Source organism: Rhineura floridana, chromosome 2, assembly GCF_030035675.1.
Source record: "Rhineura floridana isolate rRhiFlo1 chromosome 2, rRhiFlo1.hap2, whole genome shotgun sequence".
Classification (NCBI taxonomy): domain Eukaryota; kingdom Metazoa; phylum Chordata; class Lepidosauria; order Squamata; family Rhineuridae; genus Rhineura; species Rhineura floridana.
In genome coordinates this window covers 45,635,125-45,652,573 of record NC_084481.1, presented here as the reverse complement: position 1 = coordinate 45,652,573, position 17,449 = coordinate 45,635,125, and the positions used below count along the sequence as shown (strand labels likewise).

Genomic DNA, 17,449 nt, shown 5'->3' with positions numbered 1-17,449 from the left:
TAATCCATCTTTGGAAATTGCTAAATTCTTTGCCATAGTGTTTTTCTTTGGGCAAGGAGTTCCATGGCTCAGCTTTCTTCAAGCTAAGTGCAGACATCTGATCTGGAGGAATTGTGACTCATCCTCCCCATTTCAGACACAATTTGCTGATCCAGAGGGTTTGCATGGATAAGGCTTTTTCTTTTATATTTTATCCTACCCACCCTCACAAGCCACTCCAGAGTATTTTCACCCATCTCCTGTAGTTTCTTCTCCCATTTTCCTTTCATTCTCAACTTGTACCTTATTTCTACCATCCCTGCCCCCGCTGAAAAGAAGCCACTACCATTTTCTTTCAGCTCTCTTCTCTGGTCCTTTTTACATTCACTTCTTCCCTCCTGTTATAGCTCTCCTCTCCTATTCCTAGATTGTTTGTTTGTTATCATATTAATAATAAAAGGTTAATATTCATTATTACATGATAATCTCACTTTCTAATTTCCTTTGACATCTCTTCTGGCCCTTTCCCCTCAGAGGAGGAAGACCTTCCTTCCCTTCTCACTCCTCCTTCCACTTCTCTGCCTCATGGCCACCTTTACTCACCATGCAAGGACTTACTGGTGGTGGTCCAACTAAAAGGCTATGGTGTGCCTGTGGAGCAGGGCAGGCAAGTGAGGAGGCACTGGGAAGACTGTAGCACTGAGACCCACCTGAAAGTGGTCCAAGGTGCACTGTTGGGTCCTGTCTGAGAAATACTGGTGTAAACTGTTCTGAGCAGTTAACCCCTTCAGAATTCCACAGAATTATGCAATAGCTGAAGCCTTCAAGGAACGGCCTTGATTATAGCTTTAAAGAGTGGTCTAACCATGAATGATGGCTGTTTAAAAAAGGAAGAAAGGTACCAGGTGGCATGCAATTACTATAATTTACATATCATTTTCATAAATATGGATATGGTTCATGTCAAGCTACAGTTGATGGATGTGTTGTGCAAGTTCTAAATATTATTATGCTCAAATTGTTATCCTTAAAGATAACTCCCCACAAATCATTCAAACATCAGCAGTTGGAAAAACAATGAATTTAGGTATACTAGCTTCCTTTTTTCCTCCTACTTTACAATACATTATAAATGCACTTTAAACAAAGCACTTTCAGGTTGAGGTAGGTTCTTCTGTATGCAAAGGTGCAGTGTGAGCTTTGGTTTTAATGCCTGCTAGACCTACTTTAGGGCAAGATGTTGGGCTTGGATGATCTTGGCTTCAATAGAAACGTAGGATTTGATTAAAGCTGCAATTCTGACAGTCTGCTTGCACCAAGAAGTGCCATAGGCACAGCGGTCGGCTTGCAGGCTGTAGACCATAGGTTGTATACCCTTGTATCTATAACCTTTAATTATTCAATATGAATGATCAGCATGCAGCTATGTGACTATTGCAGGATTTTTCTGCCAGCCTTCCATTTTCAGCAATTGTTGCAAGTAACTCTTAATTGCATCTTAATCTTTGAGCAAATGGGATGAAAATTGCCAGTTTGTCCATACAGTGGGATTTGTAGTTGCTGCGTATGATTTGAATTGTATGGAAGATATAAACTGAAATCTAGTTTTTTTCCTTGAGCACTAACAAAAATGAAGTGATAAGCTCCAAACTTTTAGTCTTGTGTCTTCCTTTACAAGTGGAAAAATGTTAAGAAATATTATTATCACTCTTTAATAGTCTCCCTCAATTTTATTACTAATTTTTGTACAGATCAATCCATCATGGATGTTTTGAAGCATAAATGTTTTCTTGAAGAATTATTATTTTGGACAATAAAATATGAATTTCCCCAGAAAATGGTAACTTTCTTACTCAACATGCTTCCAGATCAAGATTATAAGGTATTTGTATGTTTCCTCTTTTCTGTTCTTTCAAAATGCTTCCCCATTGTGGTTTGATTGTGGCACTGGATAGGTTGTTACGGAAGAAGTTCAAAGCCAGAACTTCTTACCATAGCATGGTTGGTGGTAGAAAATAGTGTAGAAGAATATAAATAGTACAAAGTTAGAAGGAACAGATTTAAAAACCTGTAAAAATGACTGCTACTTTTATATGTCATAATTTGAAGGAGTACCATAGCTATAGCTGGTGCTTTCTCATGGTTGGCTATGAAATAGCTTGCATTTATTCTTCTTAGTCTTTCATAGCTAACAGTGAAGATTAACTGTACCTCTAGTTTTCTGAATCACAGTGTAAAATTTAATTTGCTTGTGGAACCCACAAGAAAAGAATAAGAATTGTACACATGTAATGGCTTCTCAGTATTTGAGTGGTTTGAACTTACTAATAAATCCTCAAATTTATTATTAAAGGGTCTATCATTTATGGTAAGAGGTGCAAGTTCAGGCAGTTGTTATCTCTGCTAAATAAGCTGCAATATGAACAAGGCTTGTGCCCCATCACACAACAGCTGTCCTCCTCCCCTTTGTGTTGCTTGGCATATAAACCTGGAAGTCTAGGGTTAACTGTAGTTTACATTACATCTGAATCAGCAAACTATGGATAATTGCTTCAGAACAAATCAGTATATGAAGCCATGGTTCAAGGTTGACTTCATATCCTGGCTTGTTCCAAAGCCCTTAACCATAGTTTCCATGTTGGGATGGAACAGGAAGCTATAGTTAACTGAAGACTTCCTTGCTTGTTCGTTGGCTTCCCTGGATAAAAGGGAGGAGTTAAGTGGTTGGGTGCAGTGGTGCATGATTTGTTCATGTTGCAGCTTATTATACTACTAGCTGAACATAAACGTATCCATTGTGTCCTCCAGGTGACACTAATTTGAACATTTGGTCCTCATTTACAGATTTAGAAAAGCATTCATGTTAGCAGAAGTATAGCCTGATCCTATGCAGAGTGTGGTACACCGAAAGTCTATTGAAATCAATGGAACAGGCAACCTGTATACAGTAGGGCCCCGCTTTTCATTTTTGGCATTCTGCTAATACAGCGGCTTTCAATTAGGGTAATTAGAGTAAGGCCACACTCATAGAGCGCTTGTTCCACTTTTACGGCGTTTTTCAGGCGTCGGGCGCCATTTTATTGACGGATTTCCGCTTTTCAGTGGGTTTTGCTTTTCGGTGGGGGTCTGGAACATAACCCGCCGTATGAGTGGGGCCCTACTGTACTTGAAAAGCATATTTTACTTCTCTACCCATCATACTTCCCTACCCACACCTGTACATACTGTACAGCATCTTCTCTGTTTCTTTTCTTTTTTTGGCCAGTACTGTGGAACTTGTGGTCCTCCAGATGTTGCTGGACTATAGCTCTCATCCTTCACCACTGGCCATGCTGTCTGGAGCTGATGGGAGCTGGAGTCCAACAGTATCCAGAGGGCCACAGGGTTATCTGGTTTTGGCCTGTCTGTCTTTTCCCAAGCCTTATTTTCATTGTGTGGTTGTCTTTTCTTTATTAACATTTTGTGCATGTTGTTAAGTACTGGAAAAGTTAAATTATGTTCCAGTTTTATGATATGCTACTTCCCATCCTGTGCCTTTGTTTACTGGGGCAGCAAATCTTTGGGTTGCACTGTTAAACCATTAAACAATCTATTCAGGCCATGAGAAAACAATCTGCTTCAGTTTAAAAGGATAGGCGCTTAAGAAAGGCCTCTTAGGATGCTGTTTCATTCTGAAATGTACATTTAATGGAACTCTTGTTTGTGTTGCTGCTGCTGTTGCTGCTGGAAAATTAACTGCATTACATGGCATCTTAGTCTTTGTGTAACTACTGGTTTATTCTTTCAGTAACACTTCTTGGGACTTATTTAAAAGAAAGCAAATGACAATGCTAACATTTCTTTTATACCTTACAGATTGCATTTACTAAAACTTTCGTGCAGCATTATGCTTTTATTATGAAAACCCTGAAGAAAAGCCATGAATCTGATACCATGTCTAACAGAATTGTACATATTAGCGTCCAGCTGTTCAGTAATGAGGAGTTGGCACGTCAAGTGACAGAAGAATGCCAGCTGCTTGATATTATGGTTACAGTCCTGCTGTATATGATGGAGAGTTGCCTCATTAAAAGTGAGCTGCAAGGTGAGTTGAATTAAAGGTTTGCTTTAAGAGTATTCAAGAGGCATGCACAGTTTATTCTTATTCTGTATTTAGCCACTGGGCTACATAAGGGCTGGGCCACCTTTTGTTTGTTGGGAGTGCAATCTGTTGGGGTTTTCATGCAGGACAGGGTTGGAGCCAAAGGTGGCTGGGGCCACACCATTTTCTCTCTTTTTTCCTGCTGCCTCCTTTCCCTCCCATTTCCCTATCCTTATCAGTCACATGAAATTAGGCCAAGTGCCACAGTTTGCTCACCTGTGGGCTACAGTAGCATATAGTGGAGGAGGGTCTGTTTTAAACTCTTCCAGCTGCTGTTCTGTTCAATTAGTGAAAAGTGGCTAGAAAGGAAAGGATACACCCCCTTCTTGTCCCCTTCTATTGCTCTACTGAGACTTGCAGACTTGGAGACTGCTTTTGGTAAAAGAGAGAAAATGTCAGAGAAGATAATTATGGCTATGTGTAACATGTAGTCTTGGACATAAAGGCCCAGTTCAGCATTCACTGCATGCTGGAAGTCCACATGGAACTTAAGTACACACAGGCTCCCCGTGAGCTTTAGGAGAAAACAGGAGTGTAGCTGTAAAGTGAGTGGGAAAATGCTGAAACAGGTAGATACTCTGGAGTGCAAGGGGTCTTTGCAATGTACATTATTTATTTATTTATTTATTTAATTGATTAATTAAATTAATAAATTGATTGATTTATATCCCGCCCTTCCTCCCAGTAGGAGCCCAGGGCGGCAAATGAAAGCATTAAAACCACTCTAAAACATCATAAAAACAGACTTTAAAATACATTACAACACCAAAACATCCTTGAAAACATATTAAACAAAACATCTTTTTTAGTAGGCGCCAAAAAGATAATATTTAAGGGGAGGTAATTCCAAAGTGTAGGTGCCACTACACCTTTGTTGTGTAGTGCTTCCTGTGTTGTGCGGAACAGACCTCCTGATAAGATGGTATCTGCAGGAGGCTCTCATCTGCAGGGCGCAGTGATTGACTGGGTATATAAAGGGTAAGACAATATTTCAGATATCCTGGTCCCAAGCTGTATAGGGCTTTGTACACCAAAACCAGCACCTTGAACATAGCCCATTTGAAAACATCTTATTTTTCTTTTAGATGAAGAAAACAGTTTACATGTAGTTGTGAACTGTGGGGAAGCACTACTCAAGAACAATACATACTGGCCACTTGTCAGTGACTTCATTAATATCCTTTCACATCAGAGTGTGGCTAAGAAATTCTTGGAAGATCATAGACTATTAGTAACATGGATGAACTTTGTATCATTTTTTCAAGGTATGTGATGTGTTTGTTTAACTATATGCCCTTGATTTGGCTGGCAGAAGGCAAATTGATGAAAACTGTAAAGATGTTTGCAAGTGACCTAATGCTTGCTTATAGTAATAATTCTTCAAATGTTCAGTTACAAACATTGTAATTTACCATCAAATGTAGATTTTATTTCATTAGATTTCTAGGGTGGATTTGAAACAATGGCTTCTTTAAACAAATTAAATAAAATAAACTTCACTGTTATTGAGAAAAATGTTAGAACTCTGAATATTCTTAAAGCATAAAACTGTAGTTCTGGACAAACTGTTTTAAAAAGTTTAGAAAATGATTCCTTTCAGAGTGGTTTCTGCTTTATTATGGGGAGACGTTTTAATGTTGCTTAGGAGAACAGGAAGGGGCCCTGCAGTTGTGCACTCCCTTACCCCAGCCCCAATAAAGAACATAAGAAGCTTCCTTGTACTGAGTCAAACAACTAGTCAGTTTAGCCCTGTATTGTCAATAGTGACTGGTGATGGTTCTCTAGGTTTCAGGCAGGAGTCTCCAGGGCCACTGAGAATGTGTTCAAGTCCTTGTGAAAAAAACATTTGGGGCCCCCCAGCAAGGGCGGATTAGCTAAAAATCTTTACACTTTAATCTTTTATATCATTATTATTTTCTGATTATTCACTGATTTTCACTGATTTTACAATGGATGCCAAAAACAATAGATAAAGAATGATACTGCCAAAAAAGACAAAAACATATGCAACATAGTTGGGTCCCAGGCATCCTTCTGGACAGGCCCTAGTAATTTGTACTGGCTTCCCCCCCCCCCTTGGCCTTGGGAGTCTCTCCCAGCCTTACTTGGACATGACTAGGATTGAACTTGGGCTCTTTTGCAAGCAAAGCATGTGCTCTACCACTGAGCTATAGCCCTTAAGATGCCACTGAGCAATGATGTCTTAACTGTCTGACTACAATAATGTAGTCAACTAAGAATAACCAGGTCCCCCTCTTAATCGGGGTTCTTTCAGAAACTGGAGGCTTACTGCCTGAGGATGAGGTTGAACTCAGTGAGCTACTCAAGTCTTCGAGGCAAGGAAGAAAACAGGGATGTGTAGCATCTTTCACTGTGGCTAGCAAACAGAATAAAGTCCCTAAATATCTGCATTGGCCCTAGAAGCCACCATGCAGTCTGTCAATCAGGGCTGGTACCAGGTTTCAGTAAACACTTAGCATGGTGCCACCACTGGACCCTCCACCAGCACTAAACTGGGACCCCACCACTATTGGGTTCCTACCCATCATGGGGTTCCTACCCATCATGCCGCCACCACTTGAGCCCCTGCCAGCGCTACCAATACTAGTTGCTCCCACCAGATGTGCTCACCTGGTAATGGTCTGGGTAGGCCCACCATTGTATATCTCCCAAAATGCAATTCCTGATATTGGGGATTGCATTTTGGGAGATACAAGATGGTGGCTGCCTGGTATACACTTGGGAGCTGAGTGACTTTTTGGTTCCCATCTAAAAGTGTTACTGCTGTTGGGTGAGCACATCCAGGGGGATGGTGTGTGTGTGTGTGGTAGCACCATGATTGCAGCACTGCTGTGTGTGTGTGTGTGTTGATGCCAAGTGTGGCCCTGATAGGATTGGCATCAGTCCTGGTAGCTGTCTAAATATCCCAGTACTGATGCTGGGCCTGCTGCGAGTCCAACTATATATATTTTAATAGATGGGGTGTAAATGACCAGCATTCCTTTTGTGTGTGTTTGAAATTATTTCATGGCAAGATATTAATGCAATGTGATAAAGTACCAAATATAGTTAAATCCAGGAAACTGCTTAAGGCAAATCATGGACCTGATGATGTGTTGAGCTTTTTCATATAACTGTTCCACTCGGATTGGTGTGGCAAAAAGTCTTGCTATGGTGGGAAAATTGTCTATAAAATTGTTATGTAAAATAGAAAGTAATTTATTTATTTTATTTTATTATTTGATTTATATCCTGTTCTTCCTGGCAAATAGAAACTGTTGTACATGCATGATATTTTGGGCACCTACTGTGAATCTTTGCTCTATGAAAAGGCTGTCAAGACCAAAATTTACACCTGGTTGTCTGTGCGTAAATTTTACATTGAGAGAAATATCCTTGTACAAAAAGTAATGGGAGAATCAGAACTTAAGATGGACACCTGGAATTACAGTCTAATACCATTCTCTTTCTGCTACACCATCGAAGCTATTGCTTCTTGTATATAGCAGTTTTGGTCAAATACACATCACCTACTGAATATAAACCTTTTTCTACTTTGTCTGAGTGACATCTCTTCATATCTTGTATACAATGTGAAAACGGTACAGTACTATTTAGCTCTAATATTATCTCAATATTTTAAGGTATGAATTTAAACAAGCGAGAACTTAATGAGCATGTTGAGTTTGAATCCCAAACTTACTATGCTGCTTTTGCTGCTGAGCTTGAGGCCTGTGCCCAGCCAATGTGGGGGCTACTTTCACACTGCAAAGTCAGGGTAAGTTGAGCTCTTTTCCCCCCTCTGGTTCTTCAGTGATTACATTAAAAAAAAAAGAAAAGAAATATGTCGTTTTAGCAAATTGTACACCATCTTGTGTTCGCCAGTCTGATATACAACCTAGGACCCACTCTGCAAGTATAATAACTCTTTGTGTGTGGTATCTATTATGTGTTGGCATTGATCTGTGGATATGGGGGAATGAGGCTTTCCCCAGCTCAGTTGATCTGAATAAAAGTTAAGATAGTCAGCTGTAGGAAAAGACAAGTTAAGAATGGAGAGATTATAATTTATGGGGGCATTCGCTCATTCCCAAATATATAGCATTACTTGCTTACAAAGGGCAATATCCAACTAGATATATCTGCTCCCTCTCCTCTCCCCATGTGTCTTGCACAACCCACCCAGTTCTGCTTCAGAGTGTTGGAAGAACCCCCAGAACAAGTTTAGGGGGTGTACAGTGACAGGAGAAGGTGGGGAAGTTCTGTTGTACAAGGAGAAATCCATGCGCTAGCCGATCTATTTAGTTGGATGCCACCCATTACTTTTTTCCAAATCTATAACATAAAAATTATCTAGACACATGTGCGTACACATGCAGGCTAGTTCAGACTATAAGAACTGCTGTTCCCAGCAATTTGGGGTGAGACTAGAAGTGGCTCTTGGATTAGCCTGTTTCCTCACTCTTGCCAGGCCTAGAAATAAACATCAAATTCTGGAGATCCCACACTTCTTCAAATGCAGGAAACCCTACTGCTGAAACTCTTTGTGTGTGCTATCTCCAAGATATGTGCTGGCATTGATCTGTGGGTGTGGGAGGAGAAGGCATGTGAGCTTGAGATCTATTCCAGTGCCACTGTGCACACAGGTGCTGTGGAAGCATACTTTCTTGAGAAGCCCATGAAACCCAGCAGATCTTTTAAATTTAATTATGGGTCAGTTGTAACATTATTGCGCTGTTTTTGTCACAGGAGAGAAATATTTCATTTCCACTTGTTTCATCCTCAGTTAAATATACTAATGGGAAATATGAGGTAAAAGGACTTCTCTTATTTCCCAGGAAATTTCCTGGAATAATGAAGGAAAATTATTTTGTAGAAGACTAAATTATAATGCTCACTGCTATAGTTAGGCCAGAAAGGCTGTTGTCTGTAGTGAGGATTTAAGGCTATTAATAGTGCTATGGCGTCCGTGTGTGTGTTTCTCCCAGTGTCTTGAGCCAAGTAGCTCAAAAATAGAGGAGCATCCTTTGTTCTCAATGCATTTGTTGGGATCCACAAAATCTGTCCACCAAACTTCAGGGTAAGCTGATAAAAATGATATTGCCCCCCTTTACGATAGATACTGCTGCTATCTGTTGCTGGTTGGCACTGATCTCTCCTGCTATTCAAAGCTCTCAGATGGTGAAGTCTTCTGCCTTTTATTTTTGAAAATGACAACTGAGTAGTATTCGTAAAAAGGAAGCTTTATGCTTTTTTAATTTAATGCCCTGAAATTTCTAAATAAAAAATTATATTTGTCAAGGTGAACAGTAAAATTATTTTGTCTATGCTAGTTAATCTGTTTTCCTATGACTGAAGATGCTTTCAGGTGCTTGATTTTACCTTGTGTAAATAAGAATGCTTTTTTGGTTTTGACAAAAAAGATTTGTCTGCAATGAATAAGCATTGTCTGTGATGTTGACTCTAATTTGAAAGAATATTCAAAGTTACTCCTTGAGAGCACAAAATGATGTAACACTGCTAAAAAATCGTTGTCAGCATTTGTGGTGTTGTTGCTGTTTAGTTACACAGTATTGCAGAACTGTTATTGGTAGGTTCAACAATCTCCCCTCCCCTAGGTATTGACTTGCAGATCATATCCATAAATAAGGGTCTGTTCCTGGCCTTAGGAATACAAAGATTTGTCAATTTCAGTTCCCCAGTTCCTCATTTTTTCAACCTTAAATTTAGTCCTCCACATTTCTGCAGCAATTTGCAATTTTTTTAAAAAAAATCCTCATGAAAACTCCTAAGCATTTTACTGCATATTTTTGCTAACACATTTTTGTAGGCAGTTTTGACAATTTATACATTTTTGCAAGCAATTTCTTGTCACATAATGCATTTTTTCATATTGTTTCACTGTTATTCATTTTTATGTATACTTTCCTCTAACACATGCATTTTTGTAAATATTGTTTGGTTGGTGAACTGCATTGCAAAATTGGAATGTGTGAATTTTGAAGGTGGCTGTGTTTCAGTTCTCATACTGTTTCAGAATGTGCCAATTTGATAAATTTGGCTTGAAATGCGAACTGAATCAAAATTCTCATCCATCCCTACTTGGCCCTGAGATTGTATATGGGGTGAGACTGGAACCAAGCCTCAAGCTTTTGTGATCTTTCCTTCTTACCCCCCCCCCACAAGAACTAACCAAGAAAGCATACATTCATTTGAAAATCAGTTTCTTTCATATAGAGATTTACCAGTCTCCTGTGCGCACCTCCCAGTTTGGTGGCGATTAGCGTCGCTAGACCCCCTTTAGGGCGGCCGCCTGCCACGCTAGGAACTGCAGCAAGCGGATAAGCCACAAAACCCCCAAGAGCCAGTTCCTCAACAAGCCAAGTCTCCTGAAGCAATATAATGTCCTGCGTTCTAACATATTCTAGAAAAAGTGGGTCTGAACATTTATTTGTCCATCCTGCAATGTTCCAGGAGAGCATCATCAAAGGGGCTTGATGCAGCAAGGGTCACTTAAACATAGGAAGCTGTTCCCGGGCCACTGCCTTATTACAAGGGCTTAGCTCTTGTTGACCCATAAGACGTTTGGGTCGATTGAGAGCGGATACTTCTTCCTCTGTTTTACTAGGACAGGGTTCATTAAGACAATCTGTCTTGGTAATTATGGCCCCTTTACTCTCCCAATCCGTTGCCCCCTCATCCAGAGACTCAATAAAGTCTAGGTTAGAGTTCTGGCAAATAACATTAGAGGACACTAGGGGAAAGATAGCCACTGTGTTTGTTAAACCCTGCGGTCGAACATCTGCCGGGGCCAGTTCATTGTCTTCGAGGTATCTCATTTCTGTCCACGAGAGGGGGATAGTTACTACAACACTTGGCAGAAAAGTACGGCACCGCACCAGCTGGGAAACTATATGCGGCCTTCATCGATTTAAAAGCAGCCTTTGATTCCATCTCCAGGGACAGACTCTGGGCCAAATTAGGAAGCACCAATATGGATAAAAGGTTGTTATATTTAATTCGAAGCCTGCATGAGAACACCAGCCTCAGGGTCAGATCCGATAGTGCGGGGCATTTGTCAGCACTCGTCCGTACCTATAATGGGGTTAAGCAGGGGTGCATTCTTGCACCAACCGTTTTTAACTTATACATCAATCCGATTGTTCGTCATCTAGCAGCAGTAAACTCTCATCCCCCCAAATTGGGAAATACACCTGTGTCTATACTGCTTTATGCAGATGACGCAGTGCTATTGTCCCAAACCTGTGTCGGTTTGCGTCGGCTCCTAGGGGCCTTTACTTCTTTCTGCACCGAGGAAAGATTGGAAATAAACTACGATAAAACTAAGGTGGTGATATTTACAAAGAAAAAGGTTAGACATCAATGGCGAATGAATGATCGCCCGATCCAGCAGGCACTAGTGTATAGATACTTGGGAGTAGTCTTCCACGCCTCCTGCTCCTGGAAGCCTCAGTGTTCCAATGCCACTGAGAAAGTACAGAGGAGCGTAAAGGCATTGCTCTCCTTTTATTACAGCAAAGGGGGTCAGTACATCCCCGCCGCGCTACAGGTATTCAGCGCCAAGATAATAGCACAACTGCTATATGGAGGGCAATTCTGTGCCTACAGCAACTTCGGGTGTTTGGAAGCTGTACAAGCTAAATTTCTTAGAGCCATTCTGGGGCTCCCCCCTTGTATCCCCAATGTGGCTTGCCGTTTAGAGGTGGGACTTTCTCTGATAGAGTCTCGGGTGTGGACCCTCAGGATCAGCTACTGGCTAAAGCTGATCTTTACCCCTGGGGGACTTGTTGGCATGAGGCCTAGTAGTTTTCCATCAAGTCTGCAAAACTGTAACTAGGGGGGAGTTTTGTCTTAGCCCAGTCTGGGAACGGACTGCCAAGGCCGTTGCTATGGTAACCATCTGATAGACTGGGAAAGTTCTAACAGAATCTGTAAGTTGTGTCTTCTGAATTATGCCTCTGAACTGTGAGGCTGGTCTTCTGAATATTGCCTCTGAACTGAGAGGTTGTCTTTTGTGTTTACCTTTGGAGAGAGATGTACCAGAGGGGGGGATGACTGAAGAAACTCTACATGTATTTACTCTTAAGCCTCTGGCCATAATGTCTTAATAAAGACTCTTAACATGCTCTAATGCTCTGAAGAAGTTTCTTGCTCAACTTAACTCCAACGTAATGTATGCTGTTTCACGCAACAACGCACACACGCCAAGAGGATTAGCCCCTCTTACATTAGAAGACCCCTTCCAGTCAAAATGGAAGCGGATGGTGTATAAGAAAATATACGCCTTAGGTTTCTCTCCAGAGATGCTTATTAAACTCGGGCTAACTAAGGCCAAAATGCTTATCTCCCAACGGATAAAGGACATTGAGCTTCAAACCAATCTGAGTTTGCTGGCGGCATATCCTAATCCTGGCCTGACTCGTAGGGTATTTCTACCGGCAAATTACCTTGTAGATCTAACTATTGTAAAATATAGAAAGGCATTTACCCTAGCCAGACACAATGTCTTGCCTTCTGCTTTGTTGGAGGGAAGATACAACGGAGTCCCCCATGGTGATTGAGTCTGCCCATGTGATAACGGGGAGGTGGAGTCAATAGGACATGTCCTTTTACATTGCTCCGTCTACAGGGACATCCGCCTTGCTTTCATCACCCCAATCTTACAAGCATTCCCTGTGGTTTGGGAATCTGATTATTCCTCCTTTATGTTAGCAGATAAAATCCCCTGGGTCACTAGTAACGTGGCCAGATTCTGTGCAGCAGCTATCAAGTGTAGGAAAATGGTTATGGATCTTGGTTAATTTTTTTATTTTTTTAGCCAATTTTGTATGTTTTTAAATTTTAATTGTAAATTGTAAATTCTTTTATATTAACCCATTTGTATTCCAAGTTTTTGTGTATGATCCAATTTTTTGTACTGGAATTAGTGATACAATGGCTGGTCTGTGACCGAAATATAAGCATTCATTCATTCATTCATTCATTCTTTCATATAGAGTCTAGGAGAGGCTGCATTCAAACAAATGGGGGATGTCCTAGTTTTCCCACTACTTTTTTCTCACAGTGAGGGAACAGAGGGTAAAACATGCAACTCTGAGGTTCATTTCTAGGTACAATTTCAGGGGCCAAATAACAAATCACTAACAGACTCCCTCTTGGTGGGATATGTTTTGCCACCTGCTACTCAGCGCTGCTGATTGAATCTCTAGTTTATGACTAGTTTATGTAATATAGACAACTCTGTCCCAAACTGTACTTTAGAGAGGAGAAAAGAGGGAAGCTTGCACCCTCTAGTTTATTTTTCTTTGTTTTTTAACTTCAGAGAGAGTTCATTTTTCAGTTTGTGCAACATTTATATCCTACTTCAGGAGACACAAGAGTACACCCGAAATGTTGTTAGATACTGCATAGAAGCACTTCAGGACTGGTTTGACGCAATCAACTTTGTGGATGAGGTTTGTGTGTATAATGTATTTAACTTTGCATTGTGGGAAAAGACCTGTATTAAAATTTGGAAGTGCCTTCCCTTCGCACCACCATTGGAATTAAAATGGGATGCCCTCTAAAAAAAATAGCCTGCAAACCAGAAGCCCAGAAATGTTGATTTGACTTGTTCTTGCATGTGTTTTGGAGCGTTTCTGCACTCTCAAAAGCTGGGCATGTGAGGAATGTGCTTTGCTCTGGTGGCCATGTTTGGAAAATATTCATTTGGATATGCTGTGCATGGGGTTTAAAAATTTTTCTCCGAAGATATCTTTTAAAATAATCAAGTTAGAGCAGGAATTCACAGGATTCTAATAAACTAGCAATATGCTTGTTGTCCTGACATATGGGGTATGTGTGCAGAGAGAATGTCTGTACTGCATGCACTCCCATCCCACTGTACCCCCTCTTGTTCAAGAGGTTCCCTGTCTGTGAGAGCCAAGCCACCCAGTGTCGTGGGAGGAGGGTAGTTTTTGCCCCTACAGCAGTAAATGTTCCAGCTCAGGTTCACATTTTCCCCCTGTAGTGAATTGCCATCATTCATTTTTATAAAGGGGAGATAAAGAAAATAAAGGGGAGTACTCAAAGACTTCCCTGAGGTGGTTGGCTAACCTGTTACGCTCCACGTAGCCTTATCCCTAGTTCTGTTTCTTCACCGCATTAAGTGTGGAACGATGGAAACAAGCTTTTATAGATAGAGAGTTTCTGATCACCCAAGTACAATTTCAGACTACAAGAATAATGGCATTACTTTTTTATTTAAATATTTTACACCATTCCTAATCAACATTGATCAATATACTTTCCCTTGTGCATCTTCACATTTTCCCTTTAAAGTCCAGGTGTCCATGCTGAATCAGAGACTATGAACCAGGCTATGGTCTGAAGGCACATGAGGCCAGCACCCTATTGAAGCTAAGCAGGGTCAGGTCTGGTCAGTGCCTGGGTGGGAGACTGCCTGGGAACCATATGTGAGCCGCCTTGGGTTTCTATCATGAAAAGAAAGGCAGAGTATAAATGTAAATAAATAAATCTGTTTTCTGGGGTGTCTGTATTTAGAGCAGTTGTGATGAGATGGCATGGATTTTAGAAGCATCGAAGAGCAAGTGGATATATATATATGCACATGTGTAAATTCTTCTGTCTGTGGTATTCTAGTTTTTCCCAGAAACCAGAACAGAGGAAATAGAAAATGGTTTAATAGTGCATAAAGTAGAATGGTTTATTCTTTTGAATTGTGAATATCATTTGTTTTCATTGCAGCCTACTCCTAATCAGGTCACTTTTCATCTGCCACTACATCGTTACTATGCTATGTTTCTGAGTAAGGTAGGTGGAAGGTGTTTGCAAGGGAGAAAGGGGAATTCTTTATGTAGACTTGTAGTTTATGGCCTGATCAAATATGTACATATTTTTGTTTGTAGGCTGTCAAATGCCAAGAACTAGATCTGGATTCCCTTCTTCCAGACCAGGAAATGTTGATGAAGCTAATGGTTCATCCACTCCAAATTCAGGTAAGTTGGCCAAGAATTTTTCCTTGGTATCTATCAGTTTTGTGATGTTTAAAGTGGTCATCACAGTTAAACGTCGGAGACAGACGCTAACATCTAGCGAAGTCTTCCCACTTGCACAACAGAAATCTGCTTGCACAGTGGGATTTGTTTCTTTTCTCTCCCCTTCAGGCTCTTGGTACCAAAATATGTTTTGGTGTATCTCTCAGTCCTCTAGAGCAGATAGGGGATATTGTGAGGGCGGGGAGGGAAGAGGAGAGGAAGGAAAAGCTCCACTGCATGAGTGGATTTTGCCTGTACTACATTGGATCACAACCATTGGTCTCACATAGATTAGCTATACAAATTCATTCTAGCCTTGTATAAACAGCATTCCTTGTTTTCCATACACAGGCATAATAAGGAGACAGAAATGATTCAGTAATCCTATTGAGTTAGCAAGGGGTACAGTGAAGGCAAAAAGATAAGACGAAAACAACACAGAAAAGGATGAGCAGCAGAAATGCAATGAATGAAAACATCTAGATCCGATGGAACAGCTGTTCAGTGGCTGCACTTAATGATTAGGTCTTTCGTTATGCTGATGCTGTCTCTGGATGGCATCCTTCATAGTTATTGGTGAAAACCAGACACCAGAAATAATGCTATGTTTGCCCTAATGGCTTAGCAGTATCCTAGAAGTCTAATATACCGTCATTGACTGAAATATTCTGCAAAAGCTGTATGATTTATTTCAAAAATATGTTCTTAACTTATCCTTTGTTTTTGAAACTGAAAAAGTATGCCTGAGCAACAAATCGCATATTGGGCTGAAACAGTTTTCTTTTGCTCTTTTTGGTAGGCAAGCCTCTCTGAAATTCATAGTAATATGTGGGTAAGGAATGGCCTGCAGATTAAAGGACAAGCCATGACTTACGTGCAGTCTCACTTCTGTAATTCCATGATTGATCCTGACATTTATCTGTTGCAGGTAGGTCAGTACTTTTTGTGACCTCATCTGCTCTATGTTGTTAGATAGCTAAATGGTGGTGACTAACATAATACACTTTTTTCCTGTTTTGAAAAACAGGTCTGTGCTTCAAGAATTGACCCAGATTATTTCATTTCCTCAGTTTTTGAAAGGTAAGATACTGAGTAAAAGAACATACCATATAAACAATGTATGAGTAATAAGACAATTCAACATTTTGACTAATGCCCTTGTGGTTTACATGCACCATATGATTGTGGAAAAGAGACAGCAAGTGTGTAGAATTATTTCTATCACTATTCTGTTTTTCCTATGGACATGGTAAAAATGTCTACAATACATCTTACAGTTACATTTCTCATGATATTTTAAATATCTACAGGATTATTCCTTGAAAATAGAAGGTGAAGGAAAACCAGGGCTACAAAGTTCTTACTTGTATTTAGTTGTTCTGATTATCTTAATTTCTGGTACAGATGGAATAGATGGAGAGTAAATGAAAACATTTTTTGCCTCCACAGTCTGGATTAGGACCTGTAGTATAGGTGGAGGTGGGACTTTAACACTCCAGAAACTCCCCCAGAAGGGGAGCTGTTTTTTGCATCAACAGCACTTCCCCGCATTGAGGAAAGTGAAAATTTTGAATGGGTTATTTATACAGCCATGAGAGTGGTCAGCATGGATTTTTTGCATTCCGCAATGATAAATTGAAATTAACCCCCATGCCATTCTGATCCTTCCCATAAGCTCATTTCAAAACAAAACCATACCAAACTTATAGTCCTGAACTCAGAAATGCTTAACAACCCTTTACATTTTCATGGTGATACACAAAACAGTCAGAGAGAATCGAGAGTTCAAAGTATAAAAAGAGAGAGAGAAAAACCAGACCCTTGTTGGACTTTTTTCTGTCAGAGTTCTCATAATCTGTTGAAATTAATTAAAAATCAGTCATGTTCACCTTGCCCCATACTCTAACCTTCATCCTCTGCAGTTTAAAAGTTTTAAAAAATGCCTGGCTGATTTTTAATTAAGAAATTTTGGCTTGAACTCAATGATAATGTTGGGCATGCTCAGTAAGAACCAACTGTCAGTGTTTTCAAAGCCAGACTCACAGCTGCTGGGTTTGCCTAATCAAGGGGCCATACCCACGCCAGATCTTTATTTCACTTTAGATAGTCATGGCTTCCCTCAAAGAATCCTGGGAAGTGTAGTTTGTGAAGGGTGCTGAGAGAAGACTCCTGTTCCACTGAGGGAGCTCCAGTGGCCAGAGTGGTTTAACAGTCAGCCACTCTGATTGAAGGTCTGTGAGGGGAACAGGGCCTCTCCTAGCAACTCTCTGCA

General features: G+C 40.4%; 1 protein-coding gene across 4 annotated transcripts in view; it reads left to right on the top strand.

Annotated features, from left to right (window-relative positions):
- UBR3 (ubiquitin protein ligase E3 component n-recognin 3) overlaps positions 1-17,449 on the top strand; it is a 172,366-nt gene that overhangs the window by 26,872 nt on the left and 128,045 nt on the right. For all 4 annotated transcript variants that reach the window (XM_061608528.1, XM_061608527.1, XM_061608526.1 and 1 more), the window contains exons 7-15: positions 1,731-1,861; positions 3,835-4,063; positions 5,206-5,385; positions 7,765-7,898; positions 13,510-13,596; positions 14,888-14,953; positions 15,049-15,138; positions 15,977-16,105; positions 16,205-16,257. In XM_061608528.1, coding sequence (XP_061464512.1) covers positions 1,731-1,861; positions 3,835-4,063; positions 5,206-5,385; positions 7,765-7,898; positions 13,510-13,596; positions 14,888-14,953; positions 15,049-15,138; positions 15,977-16,105; positions 16,205-16,257 — 1,099 coding nt within the window. The remainder of the gene's footprint in view (positions 1-1,730; positions 1,862-3,834; positions 4,064-5,205; positions 5,386-7,764; positions 7,899-13,509; positions 13,597-14,887; positions 14,954-15,048; positions 15,139-15,976; positions 16,106-16,204; positions 16,258-17,449) is intronic.